The sequence below is a fragment of the Ochotona curzoniae genome, unplaced genomic scaffold, assembly GCF_017591425.1.
Source record: "Ochotona curzoniae isolate NIBS_2020 unplaced genomic scaffold, NIBS_Ocur_1.0 contig_1302, whole genome shotgun sequence".
NCBI classification, from domain to species: Eukaryota; Metazoa; Chordata; class Mammalia; order Lagomorpha; family Ochotonidae; genus Ochotona; species Ochotona curzoniae.
This window is the reverse complement of record NW_024465035.1, coordinates 1,225,053-1,239,146: the sequence shown is the minus strand read 5'-3', so window position 1 is coordinate 1,239,146 and position 14,094 is coordinate 1,225,053. Positions and strand designations below refer to the sequence as shown.

Below are 14,094 nucleotides of genomic sequence, written 5' to 3'. Positions count from 1 at the left end.
CGGCTCCCTGCTGTAAAGTGTTCTCAAATGATGCACCTTTCCTGTTTTCTCTCATCCGAGATGCGCAGAGCCATGCATTCTGTGTCACGCCTCGGGGTCATCTGCACACAGCCTCACCCACGGTCACTCCTCGGGGACTTCCACACACAGCCTCACCCATGGTCACTCCTTGGGGGCTTCTGCACACAGCCTCACCCACGGTCACTCCTCGGGGGCTTCTGCACACACAGTCTCATCCACAGCCACGCCTCGGGGTCATCTGCACACAGCCTCACCCATGGTCACGCCTCGGGGTCATCTGCACACAGCCTCACCCACGGTCACTCCTTGGGGGCTTCTGCACACAGCCTCACCCACGGTCACGCCTCGGGGTCATCTGCACACACAGTCTCATCGTTTGTATTTCATTTTCTCCAGCCCCAGCTCCTAATTGTATTCGTCCACTTAACAAGTGTAATCAGTGAGCCAGAATTAAATATCCTCACCTCCGCACTTTCAGTCACTCACAGACTGAGAACAGAAAAGGCCGACTGCCATGGACGGAGGTCAGTACTGGCCGCCAGCTGTTAGAGTGAAAAGAGAAAGCCCCCTGCAGCAACATGAGGGTCCCAGAAGATGCAGCTGGAGACGAAGTCTAGGGGGACTTTACGAGTTCTTCTAAATGGGGAGCTGAGGTTGTGGTAATGTGCTAAAACCAACAACCCATCTGTATTTCTGTTCGAGTCCCAGCTACTCCACTTCTGATCCGGCCCGCTACTAATGAGCCTGGGAAAGCAGCAGAGGAAGGCCCATTTGGAGACCTGGAAGAAGCTCCTGGCTTCAGACCAGAAAAGCTCTGGCCATTGCAGCCATTTAGAGAGTGAACTAGAGGACTGAGGATGAAGAGTCCCTGTCTCTCTCCGGGCGGCTGACCCTGCACACCCACTGAGGCCTTTCCTGGGGGCAGCTTAGCGTAAAGCGCAAACAGAATTTTGGAGAAACAATATGCCATCCCGGGGTTTGACTCTCCAATAGACACTACTCGAGAACCGGGGGGTGCTCTGCTGCCCAGAGAACGAGTCTGTAAAAGGACTCCGCATGTCCACATAAACTAAGAAAAGAAAAATGGGATGGAACGACAGCGAGGCGGGCTGGCATCGTGTACGGTGCCTTCGACTGCTGCTCGCAACACCAGGGTCATATTCAGGTGTGAAGATACAAAGCTGTACAAATCAAAGATGGACTCCCAATGAAACCGTTGGACATTCCTAGACAATGGGACGCTGCACAGTCTGATGTCTGTACCAGCAGTGTTGGGGCATGCTTAAATAACAGACTTGTGACTGCTTATGAAGGACTATACTATTGTAATAATATGGGGAAAGTCAGTCGGGCTTGGGAATTTTGGGGGTGATGGGTTGGAGAAATCCCAAGCCCTATGGAATTGTACCATAAAATAATAATAATAATAAAAAAGGCAAAACAAACAAGCAAACAAACTCAAAAAGCTTCTGAGCAAGGGTGTGGCTTTGGACTTGGTGTTTAATGCCAGGTTTGAGGGGAGGGTGGGTCTGTCAGTTACGCTCTCACCAGACGCGTCGTGGGCTCTGTGGGAGGGGAGGCTCCAGCGGGCAGGGGGCCTCCTGCGTGGACCTCACTTCTTTTTGAACACTTGATGGCACACCTGGTCCCCACAGGTCAGCTCCTGCAACAGCAGAGAAGCGGGTGAGCGGCTGAGAGGCCGGGTCCTCATCTGCCCAGTGCCCTGTCCTCAGAGTGTGGGGTAGGGGTGGAGGTGGGGATACGTGCTATAAGCAGGACTCTGTCAGACTGGGCAAAGTGACTCCCCACTGGATCTGTTGGCTTGCCAGCCCTCCAGCACTCATTTCAATTTGACATGTAAACAGCTCGAGCAACTATAAACATGAAAAAGCACAGAAACAACCCTCGGGAGTTCTCCCGTTTCCATGTAATTTACAAAAATGTCGTGCCAGGAGCAAGGGAAGGATGTGGTGGCACAGAGGGGCATGAGGATTCAGGATATGGGAAATACTGGCTGGAAAAGCTGCTCCACTCCAGGGCCTTCCTGTCCCTGGCAACTCATTGGCTGGTGCCACACAGGCATGTGGCCCCAGAAGGGAATGAATGAATGAATGAATGAATGAATGAAGAGCCAACCACTGGACAAACGAGGACTATACTAAAGGTCTCCCACTGTTTGAACGCAGGCCCAATAAATTATCTTCAAGACTGAAGAGTGAATAATAGAACTACAGGGCCAGATAGTTATTTGAGCCTATGGGCTCCTGCATTGTCCTGTGCTAATGCCAATGTACCCAAAATACTGTGGGGGCAGGTGGACATCCCTAGGGACCTGGTGGCAGCAGGCACAGGCCAGAGGCAGGCTGAGCCGATCCCAGCCCTTTGCCTTCTGGGCTCCTGGAACTGGGAGAAGGCACCGTCCCCCCACCACTTCAGGCACATCTGTGTCCCCAGCTGTCCTGGCTCCATAACTTGGTATTTTGAACTTTCTGATTGTAGCCACTCGCGGGAACAGCCACAGAGATGTCCTCCTTGGATGTCCTGAGCCACAGAATGGCTTCCTGAGCACGGACTGCACGTTGGGGTCATTTCTTTTGCCTGAGAGGCCTGGCCAGGAGATGTGGAATCCCAGGTGGCACCATGGAAGGGAGCTGGGCAGACCCCACAGGACTCACCAGGTGCAGCTTGCCCCCCTCGACCCACTGCTTCCAGCCGCGGTTCTCCTTCTCCCCCTTTTGCACACACACCAGGTAATCGCCGTCCCAGGTGATCAGAGACTGCAATGACACAGTGGCAGGTAAGTCAAGCGTGTGACCTTGAACTGAGCAAAGCTGACCCTGCTCTGGCTGGCTGCCATCTGCTCCCAGGTTTGCAGGTGTGAAGACCTGTGGGGTCGCTCTCAGATGAAGGTGGATTTTCACTTACCATTTATCAAGAGGTCAAAGGTTAAGATTTAATAATAGGGCCCAATACTCAATGACTAAATCCTTACCTGGCAAGCACTGGGATCCCATGTGGGTACCAGTTTGTGTCCCAGCTGCCCCACTTCCCATCCAGCTCCCTGCTTGTGGCCTGGAAAAGCAGTGGAGGATGGCCCAAAGCCTTGGGACCCTGCGGCCAGGTGGGAGACCCAGAGGAAGTTCCTGGCTTCTGGCTTCAGATCAGCTCAATGCCAGCTATTGTGTCCATTTACGGAGTGAGCCAGTGGAAGATCTTTCCCCTTCCCTCCATAAATCTGATCTTCCTTTCCAATGAAAATAAATCTTTATTTAAAAAAGATTTGCTAATACTGTGAATGAGATGGAGTGCGGAGAAGCGGGCATCTCACATGTAGCAAGTGGGAACAGAAATTGGTGTGGACCTTTGGGGAGGGCCCCTTTGTGCCACCGTTCCAAATATAACATTTGGTTCACTCTGCCTTAGAAGCTCTCCTGATGGCAGGTTTTGCCACATGGATCTCATTCCACTGCAAGCCAGCAGTGGAGGTAGGGAAGTCCACTGACTCTGCGACAGGTGCCTAAGTGGCTGCCTGGACAGGCTCGCCATCTGGAACCAGAGAGTGGATCATCTCCAGGCCTTCACTCTCCTGCAGGCTGCAACGCAGGGTGGTCACTCACACAGCGGCAGCAGACTGAGCTGCCAAGCGGGCTGCAGGAGTCCCTGACATGCCGGACTGCAGGAGGACTCAAACCTCTCTTGACGTATTCACAGAGCACACCATCCCGCAGGCTCCTCCTGGTGTTGCCCGCTTTCTTCCCTCCTCACACCTGCCTTGACAGAAGCTGCCCTACGCTGGACCCTCTGCAGTGCCCACTAAGAGTGCACACACACTTCCTCCGAGGCTCATGTCGCTCCCACCCCAGGAGGGCTTTGGTGTCTGGGTGGCCCAGGTGCTGGTTAGATAATTTCCAAGTGTGTGCAAACAAACAAGAGTGTCCTCCACAAACCTCCACAAACAAGAGTGTCCCAAGAACCAGTCATTCAGTTCCCTGTCTTGCAAACCCAGTAATAATATGCCAACCTGTGTTTTGTCTTTTTCTCCCTTGTTGCCTTTGTATATGTGAGACTATATTTATTTTCTCGTATAAATCTATTTTCTATAGATGATTAAATCTACTTATTTCTAAAGTAATAGTGGATCTTCAGTATATGATATATTTCATGTATAATTTCTTCCCTCATTTTGCTCTACAATGCAGCGTTGTATGTTACAACGGAGTACTGAAGTGCCATTTGCTCTGTCCGTGGCTGCCTGGTTAAGTGGTTCATCCCAGGTCTTCAATGAGAGAACAGCCAGCATGCTGTGAAAGCAAGCAGTAGGCACAGCAAGAAAGCAGGTGGTGTGGGGATGGAACATGAGCGCTTGACCGTGTCTGCAGTGTCCTTCGCAAGCAGTGGAGGAAAATCCTAGCAGTGACTGTCCCGTGGTGGGGAAAGGCGTGGCGGAGGGCCAGGATAGAATGGAAGCTTTACTTTTCTGATACTTATTTATGTTTTGAAAGTTTACTTTGAAAATCAGATTTTAAGACAGACACATCTTTTATCTGCCGTTTCACTCCCCAGATGGCTGCAACAGCCGGAGAGAGCCCAGCCAGCCTGAAGCCAGGAACTTCCACCCAAATCTCCCACATGTGTGCAGGGGCACAAATATGTGAGCTGTCTTTTGCTGGACTTCCCAGGCCATTAGCAGGAAGCTGGATGGAAAGTGGAACAGTGAGGACACGAACTGGCGCCTGTATGGCATGGTAGCTGTTCAGCAGGCTTTATCCATTATGCCACAATACTGGCTCCATTGCTTCATTAAAAAAAGCTATCTGCATATTAATATTCCAAAGACTAATTTACGATTCCGCATGCCTTTGTCTCCTCCTCCTTTGGGGCCACCCTGAGCCTCGCGTCTTTGAAGATCTGGAAGAAGCTCGGTTCCCAGGTGGCGCCCTGCACAGAGGGAGACATTGGAGTACTTGGGCTGAGCTCATCCTGAACAGACACGAAGGAATCGCGTCTTCTATCTGGGCAGGGACTGTGTCTTGCACTGCCTCACACCATGGACACCTAGAGCATGCTGATGGACGTCTGTCCCCCTCAACAGGCTATGTGAGAGACGAGGGTGCCTGTGTCATTCCTTTCTGCGACCCCAAATCCAGCATGGCGGCCAACAGCGCATCCGCGATGGGCACATTTTGGTAAAACAGAATCTTGAGGTAAATCCACCTGCCTCATCGCCCTGCTGCCTGCTGTCCCTTCAGAGGACCCACATGTCCAAAGACATGGACTCTTTGTCCAGCTGCTTGTCTGCCTTCCCCGACACTCAATATTCCCAAGGGCAGAAGGAGGGGCCGATTCATCACGTTATCTTCAGCACCTGACACCTGCCTGGCAGGGAGTAGGGGATTAGTAAATTTGTGGGAGGAAGGAAAGAGAAAAATGTTAGTGTACAGGGGCCTGACCTAATATTTTAAGATCTCATATTGGACAGCAAGATTAAAAGTTATTCTGACCCTAAAGTAAATTGGTTACCAATGAATCATGGTAACACTTACCACATTGCAGCCTTACTGCTACATTAGACAGACAAGGAGAAGCAGAGAGGAGAGAACGGTTAAATGAACCAAGATTCCATCATTCAATTTGCTCTTAGCTGGCGCCCTTCATCCCTGTATTAGGGGCGATTTTAAGAGAGACTAAATTGCCTTAAGAGATCTGGAGGTGGAGGGCATGGGTTCCAGCAAGGCAGTCCTTGCCTCTAGCAGGAAAGTGCTCCAAGGGAGGGCACCTGTGCTCAGAACCCAAAGGAAGACGTTGGATCCCGCTGTGATCTCCGATGGCAACGCGCTAAGTTAGTGCTATTGAAAACTGCCCTTTCTGGGCGACTTCTACAGGGCTGTACGTGCAGAAGCTGATCAGTGTGCTGTGGCCGCCAAGAGGGTATCCGAACTCTCAGGAGGTCTCTGCTGTGTTTGTTATTCAGAGTTGATGTGTCAGATTGCTGGAGATGTCTGTGTATATTACTGAAAGAAGGGGAACGTGGGAGTTGTGCAGAAAGAGGGGAAACACGTGAGTTGTGTAAATGATAAAGCTAAAACGTGGCAAGATGTTAACAACAGATAGCATGCTGTTAGTTATATCTCGTGACTTTTCTATGAACCTGAGTCACTCCCTGTGAGTATTTTTAAAAAGACAATCTCATCTCTAAGAACAGTAAGGACCCTGTGGACACAGGCCTGCCCTGCCCCTGCACCTGCCCTACTCTTGGGTCCCTCGTGGAAGGGGCAGCTTCCCCTGAGCCCCGCCCATCTCCACCCCCTCCTCTGGATGCTCCTGCCTCATCTGACTCTGCAATGGGGTTATTGGCTGACTGTCACTCTACATCTGCTCTTTTTGACTGTTCCAATGTCAGTCATTTATTTTCTATTGAGATGTCATTTGTGAACCGTAAAATTCATGCCTTTAGAGCAGGCAATTCAGTAGCTTTTATCCACAAGTTGTGTAACTGTCATTTCTAGCTAAATGTAGAAATCTTCACCACTCCCAGAAGGGCCATCACACTTCCTAGAAGTCAGCCCCTGCCCCCTCTGCCTCCTGCTCCCTGGCTGGCACTTTCTGGCTCTATGAATTTGCCTATTCAAGAAATTCCATGTAAAATCTTCCCCTTGGAGTCTTTCCTCTTAGCCACAATGCGTGGGCATTGCAATGTGGTTTCTCTTCCTTGGCCTGGGTTCCAAGTTCATGTATGTGGTCACACATGTCAGCACTTAAACAGCTTCACCAGCTGTGCGAGATTCCGTATTCCATCACATATTGTGTTAAAGGGTGTCATAGGATTTGAACCCTCTTGTAAGCAAGGAGGGACCAGCACTACAGCCCATGTGAGGGCTGCTTTGGCTCCTGGCCTTCCACTGTCAGGCCAGCCCTGTTCTAATGTGCCTGGGACACCAGTGCAACATGGTCCAAACTCCTGGCCCTGTCACTCACTGGGAGACCCTGATGGACTTCTAGATTTCCAGCTTTTGTCAGGCCCGGGCATGGCTTTTGCACTGTTTGCAGAGTGAAATGGTAGATGGAAAATCCTTTGTCTGTCTTTCAAATAAATCTTTAAGGAGAAAATTAAAAAGAAACAGTAATGGCAAGAAGTTAGGAACATAGAAGGCACTTTGGGAGGTCACAGAAAATGGGATTAGAAGATGTTTCATGCATAAAACTTGAATCTGCATATGTCTTCACAGACCCTGATTAGCTAGTCTTCCTCATTTATGTCATCCTTACTTAAAAAATTAAGAATGCTGCCAGCCTGGGGCCCCTGCTCAGGGACAGGGGGAATGCTGCCAGCTTGGGGCCCCTGCTCAGGGCACAGGGGGAAAGCTGCCAGCCTGGGGCCCCTGCTCAGGGCACAGGGGGAAAGCTGCCAGCCTGGGGCTCCTGCTCAGGGCACAGGGGGAAAGCTGCCAGCCTGGGGCCCCTGCTCAGGGCACAGGGGGAAGGCTGCCAGCTTGGGGCCCCTGCTCAGGGCACAGTGGGAAAGCTGCCAGCCTGGGGCCCCTGCTCAGGGCACAGGGGGAAGGCTGCCAGCTTGGGGCCCCTGCTCAGGGCACAGTGGGAAAGCTGCCAGCCTGGGGCCCCTGCTCAGGGCACAGGGGGAAGGCCGCCAGCCTGGGGCTCCTGCTCAGGGCACAGGGGGAAGGCTGCCAGCCTGGGGCCCCTGCTAAGGGAACAGGGGGAAAGCCACCAGCCTGGGGCCCCTGCTTATGGCACAGGGGGAAGGCTGCCAGCCTGGGGCTCCTGCTCAGGGCACAGAGGGAAAGCTGCCAGCCTGGGGTCTGTATACCTTCACATTCCGGTTGTCCAGGCCCTTTGTGTACTCGTCAAACTCCACACCAACGGTGAAATCCAAGTTATAGTTCCGGAATGTGCTGTTGGTTTTCGTCTTGAAGTCATCACCAGCCTGCTCAATGATCTTCGTCTGAGTCAGCCGCACCGCGATCTTGCGGGTGGCGAAATCGATGTCTGTTGGCAAAGGGAGTCGGAAGGTTATGGTGTGCTCAGCTAGACCCACTCGTTTCTTTAACAAGGCCACACACTCAGGATGAAAGAGGTGGACTGGGGACAGGCACATTTCTTGGCCTAACTGCAAAATGGGTTGTTTTATACACAGCTCCATTGACTTCTGGGAAATCCAGGGGTCCCTTGACCCAGCCACAGGAGCCCTGAGAGGAGGGAGCTAAAACAGGCAAGGCTCACACTGCAGTACAGCTCACAGGTACAAGAACATGTGTGTCTCACACACATGCAGTGTGCACTCACACCCTGCACGCGGCCTCTGCCTTGGATAGATTGTCCTTTCCCACAAGCATTTGCTTAGCAAAAAGATTCCACGCTCAAAAAGAATTTTGAAAACCACGAGTTTTAGTTATGGGTAAAGAGGAACATTAAGTTTTCCTCCATGGAGAGAGAGTAATAAATTTGCATTCTGTGTAGATACATGCTCCCACGTTTATACATAGACAGGTATGCATATATTTTGAGAGGTAAAGACACACAGGCCCGTCTTGTGTGCACAGTGACACTTCCAGGTTCTGTTTGTGCACCTGCACAGCTGTCTGGGCTGTGGCCTGTCTCCCTGGTGCAGCACAGATCTGCCTCCTCCCTCTGTCGCTGGCTTGATGAGGAGTTCCTGCTGCAGCCCATTGTGCTGAGGTGCAAGCCATACTAACCCATGCTGCTAGAACCATTGCTAGGAGTAAGGAAAGGCAAACTATACGTATTAACTAGAGGAATTGAGGGGTGCACTCCAGGCAGCGTGCGAAGGAAGAGCCGGAAATGACTGAGATTTGGGGCTGAGGTGTTGTGCAGCCAAGGCTCAGAGCGTGGAAGGAGCGGGGTCATAGTCACCCAGTGACAGCAAAGCTCTGACAGTCCCTCTGCACACACGTCCTGTTTGCCATTCACCACAATGCCTTCCCAGCAAAAAAGGAAAAAATCCTCACTTGTTCCTGGTTGTTTAGGAAAATAGATGGTGGCTAGAAACGTCCACTGCTGAGGGCATGGGTTTGTCCTGCACACGTCAGCGTTAGTCAATCTTTCTGACCAGTGCAGGGGAATCTTATTAGGGGCTCTATGCAAATGGAATCAAGCATCGTTTCTGCCCAGGAGTGAAAAATGGCCTGGCCTCTTGGCCACCCCTCAGCGGCTGCTTGTCTGCCGCTCGGCCCAGGGAAGGGAGCCCAACGCTCGCTGCTGGGTTCGTTGTTGGAGATTTCTAATCATCAGGATTTAACTGCAGCTGTGTTAAACACATCCACACGCACAGATTTACTAAAGTACTTCCTCTTGGAACTTTGCAGGGAAAATTATTTTCCCAATATAGTATTTTAACACCTGGGTTATCAAGTATGTTTTATCTGCTTTTCTGGATTAAAGGTATCATGGAGCCTGATTTATAGCTAGGTGAAATGAATTTCTATCTCCAAAGGAAAGGTCCAAAGGCAAGCTATTTCTGAATAATATATACAGCTTATAGCTGGTGCAGAAGGAAAAAAAACCCACAACACTGGGGTGACTTTATTAAAGCATACTTTTCATAACTGCATTTTGAACAATGCAAGCCATAAAGTTGAAATATGAGCACGCTCCTCAACATTAAAATGCTTTGTAATGTGCCTGTGAAAAGAGCAAAAGCTGCAGGGTAAAAGGGCAGGCGCTCTTTGTAAATGAAAGAGCAGAGATGCACACATATTCATCAGACAGAATCTGAGAACCATTCAAAGTGCAGCCTAAATGGGCTTCGAAGCTCCTGAATCCTCGGATCAGCAGCACTTGTAGGCAATTGTGAGGAGCACAGTGGAAGAGCAAACTTCTCCTTAGTGTGCCATTTCCTCTTCTGCCTGCCCTCTTCCGGATACTAGAGAGGGCTGGAGACCCTGTGATGGCCCCACCCAGCTGTCTGCCACCCCACCAAAGCCTGGTGCTCCCACTGGAATGGGGTCAGGAAGGAGGTTGCTGGCAGCAGTTGCCAGGGGGACGCTGGTGAGAAGGGGCCACACTTTTTGAGCCCTGGACTTTGTCTACTGCTCTGCACATCTCCATTTCAAGGTCCAGCAAGACACCACGTAGTTCAAGACTTTGGTCAGGCCAATAACTTCACTGTTAGGATAGGACTGGCAGTGAACGGGAATCTAATAAAACATTCAACCGGGCACCATCCTTCGCCCATCCATCGTGCCTGGGGACTTTTCTCTGGCCACGTTTCTCAGTCCTGTCAGTCTACTTGGGATGCCCTATCCTGTGAGTCCTTGCTCAGAATTGAATGCCCCTCCCAGCCCTGCAAAGCTCAGTGCTATGGACAGGGCTTGGGTGTTGGAAGCAGGCAGAGCTTCTACCCCCTGTCCCAGCCACTGGATGCCCCAGGAGGCCTCTCCACTTCCCTGGGCTGCAAATTCATCTCCCTGTCAGATGAAAAGCATCCTTAGGACCTCATCCTTGACCGTGCCCTCAACTCTAGATCCCAGATCCAGGTGCCACTTTCCATACTGCACTTGAATACAAAAATGTGCAAGACAGGACTCTGAATGCATTGCCCCCTCACCCAGAAACCCTAACCCTAACTCCCCCACCCGTGTCCTCCTCATTTCAGCCAGGGGAATCACTGCCTTCCCACATGTTCAGGTCTGTAACCTGAAAGCCATCCACCCATCGGCTCTGCGTGTTTCTTCCCACTTCTCAGTCATGGGCAGCTGCTGTGCTTTGCTCTCCAACATGCACGCTCATCCTGACTGCTCTCCTGGGCCACAGGCAGTCACCTTCGCCCCTTGTTGGACAGTAAGCAGCATCATAACGCTCTTCACGTGCCAGCACCAGGCATCCAGCACCCCTGTGTGTGAGGAAGGCTCTGGGAATCCCCAGCCAGAACCCAGCGGAAAATGACCAAGCACTGGGCAGGGCCGCGGGGGGACTGACTTGACCCCTGGAACTCAGGGAGACAACATGCAACAGACTGTGGATGTTCCGCCCTTCTTCCGCCATTGTTCATCACAGCCAACAAAGTCTCCCCAAGGGTTCTTTCATGTGGCTGGGTCCCTCTCCTGCCTGCCTTCCTCGACCTCTCCCTGATTTACTCATCCCAGTTAAAGAAGGACCTCAGGCAGTGACCAATTCCTTACCACGAGGAGTCTGGAGCCTCAGGCTACACTGGGTGCTTACAAAGGCAGGTGAGAGAAAGCAAGCACTGACCCTCGGCACTTGCCCTTTGCACTCTAAATGACTTTGATAACTTGGAGCTGGCCCAGAGGTTTCTGTGATGTGGCACTCTGCAAGGCTGCTGCCCTAGGACACGGGGTTGGGGGCAGTGTGAGCAGCCACAAAGGCAGCCGGCCGCCCAGCCCTGCACTTCCACCCCCTCCTCCTCCTGAACCAACAACCAGGTCCGCAGTTGCTCCCTGGTGCTCAGAAAGTGATGGATCTCAGGCAGGGAGTGGTGTCCGACTCCACGTGATGCTTCTCAAATGACAAGGGTGCCTGACCTCCAAGCCGTGGGGAAGAAGCTGCAGTGCCCCCCAGAGTTGGGCCAGCTCCCTGCTTTCCCTGTAGGTTGGAGGAAATCGCACGGGTGTCTACTGCTTGTAGGTTAGACAGAGGGCAGCCCACCTCACCTGCTGCTGACTCAGCCCCTCGAGATTCGTCTTCAGCCATGCATGTCGGCCTTGAGAAGAGCCATGCGTCCTGCCTCAGTGGGGGAAACGGACTCTGAGGCATCATGGACTGGAATCGGACCTGGGGACCCTGAGGCACCATGGGCCAGCAGCAGCTGCGTGAGCCAGGAACCAGGTGTCTCTACGTGGAAGGTTGGCCAGTACCATCACCTGAGGCAGGGCTGTTGCCCAACTAAGCATCAGCTCCCATAGAGATTCCAGCATGAAGAGGCCCTGCAGCCTGCTGCTCGTGAGAACAAACTCCACGTGCTGGGGTGTTGGAAGCTCTGAGCAAAGCCTCAGGGACAGCAGGAATCAGTTACTGTGGAGTTAGGCCCACCCAGCGCCTTCTGTGATGGAGACAAGCAGAGCCCTCAGGGACCAAGTAAGTGGATGAGCTGGCAGAAGTCCGGAAGCTGCCTTTAGCAAGGGCTGCCACTTTGCCTGGCATCCTCCACCCCGCCCATCTCCTTCACAGAGGAAACCAGGGGTGCAGGAGTGCCTGCCTCCCAGCTCAAGCCTGAGGCTTCACAGGCCACTCTTCAGAGCCCTGCACTAAACAAAGCTTGGATTCCAGACCTAAAACTACACCAGGACTTCCTGTTATCTAAGCATAAACGGCAAAAGACACCCAAGTTCTTTCTAATGGTACGCATGGCCAGGCTTGTTCAGCGCTCTGCTGAAACCTTGAAACTTCTGAAGAGTTTTGTAAAGTACTTTCAGGCGTTCACAACATGGGACAGACGGGCACGGTTGCTGCTGCTGCCCCTGCTGGGCGGATGCTTCTGGAAGGCGAGAGGTCCCTGTGAGGTTCAGGGGAGCCCCAGGCTTTGCCTTCAGGACACTGGTCCCCACCCCCCGGCCATTCGATTTCCTCATCTCTGTGGCCCTAGTCCTGGAGTCAGTTCCGGGCTATGCTCCAAACCCCTTGCCCACATATCCATCCAGAACTGCATTCCTGCTGGTCACTCATGGAGCAAAGTAACAGGTGCAAAAGCATTGAGGGTAGGGCCGGTCAGGTCCAATTTTTGCTTTCTCTTCCCCTCCCTGCCCCCAGGATTATTGAGGCAAAATGGCTACAGGAGGGAAAAGCAGCTATTCAGAATAGTGCACACGAAAGCCCTAGTGCCACACAGAATGAAATACCTCCCAGCTCTGCTTGTCCACTGACACGGTGGAAGCGTTCATCAAGCGAGAAGTTAATTGCACAGCAAAAGCCACATTCTCCTATTTTTGGAGAGACCTCCCACCATCTTGTCCTAATTCGTTGGCCCCTGACCCTGCCTTCAGCCATTCCTCCCCTGCTGTGTGTATGGAAATTTCCAGCCAGGTTGCTCTATCTGTGGAGGACACTGAAGCCAGAAGGGATGAGAAGGCAGGAAGTGGCACGGGCAGAAAGTGTTTTGTTCAACACGTGGAGCATAGGAGCCACCTGCAGCTGTGGACTCCTTCTGTGGACACTGCTTTCACGGAGAGCCCAGAGCCTGGACAGGGCTCTCCATGTGTTCTCTGTAAACTTCAAACTTCACCAGAGACCCACTCTGTGGCCAGCTCAGGGCACACAGGGCACACATGGGCTGGTATGGGCCTGGAGTTCAGAGGTCAGATAAACAAGGGCTGGCACTGTGGCATGCTGGTTAAGTCTCTACCTGCAGCATTGGCATCCCATGTGGATGCCAGTTGAAGTCCTGGCTGCTCTACTTTCTATCCAGCTCCCTGCTGATGGCCTGGGAAAGCAGTCCTTGGGCCACTGCACCCACATGGGAGATCCAGGAGAAGCTCCTGGCTCCTGGCTTCAGGCCAGCCCAGCTCCAGCAGTTGCAGTCATTTGAGGAACGAACCAGTGATAGAAAGATCTCTCTCTCTCTCTTCCTTTTAGTGCATGTTTTCTGCGGGTGTATCCTAAGGACATCTGAGCCAGAATCTCACTGATTGCTAGTCCTGATTTGTACATGAGTGTCCAATGGACTCTAGCAGGAGTTCTTCAACTCGCCTGAACTTGCACAGCTGTCTGAGCGAGGAGCGAGGAGCGAGGCTTTGCACCAGTCTGCGAGCAGCACAGAAGCCCTAATGCCCCGAGGAGCAGTCCCTCCCCAGCCCTCGGCCCTGGCCTTACCCAGAGCCTTCATGTAGCCTTCGAAGTTGTCATTGCTTTCCATCTCCCAGGTGCCGCTCTGGTCCCTCGTCATGGTGGTGGCCTTTGCTTCCAGCTGCTCCAGCTGAGGATGGTGTGTGCTGGCCTTCAGGGAAGAGGGCTGCAGTGGCCTTTATAGCCTGGTGGACCAGGTTTACGGCTCTGCAGATAGCAGGGTCAGAGGTCACTGTGACTCAGAGCGACTTTCCTTTCTTCTGCAGTTCAGAAGGGCAAGCCAGGCTCAAAGTCCTCATT

General features: G+C 52.3%; 1 protein-coding gene across 1 annotated transcript; it reads right to left on the bottom strand.

The window, feature by feature from the left end:
• Positions 1–1,449: 1,449 nt before the first annotated feature.
• Positions 1,450–13,894, bottom strand: RBP2 (retinol binding protein 2). Its single transcript, XM_040965020.1, has 4 exons — positions 13,822–13,894; positions 7,847–8,025; positions 2,697–2,798; positions 1,450–1,684 (listed from the first exon to the last, which is right to left on the bottom strand). Exons 1-4 carry the CDS (start codon positions 13,892–13,894, stop codon positions 1,634–1,636), a joined length of 405 nt encoding a protein of 134 aa, XP_040820954.1. The 3' UTR covers positions 1,450–1,633.
• Between the last annotated feature and the right edge of the window lie 200 nt (positions 13,895–14,094).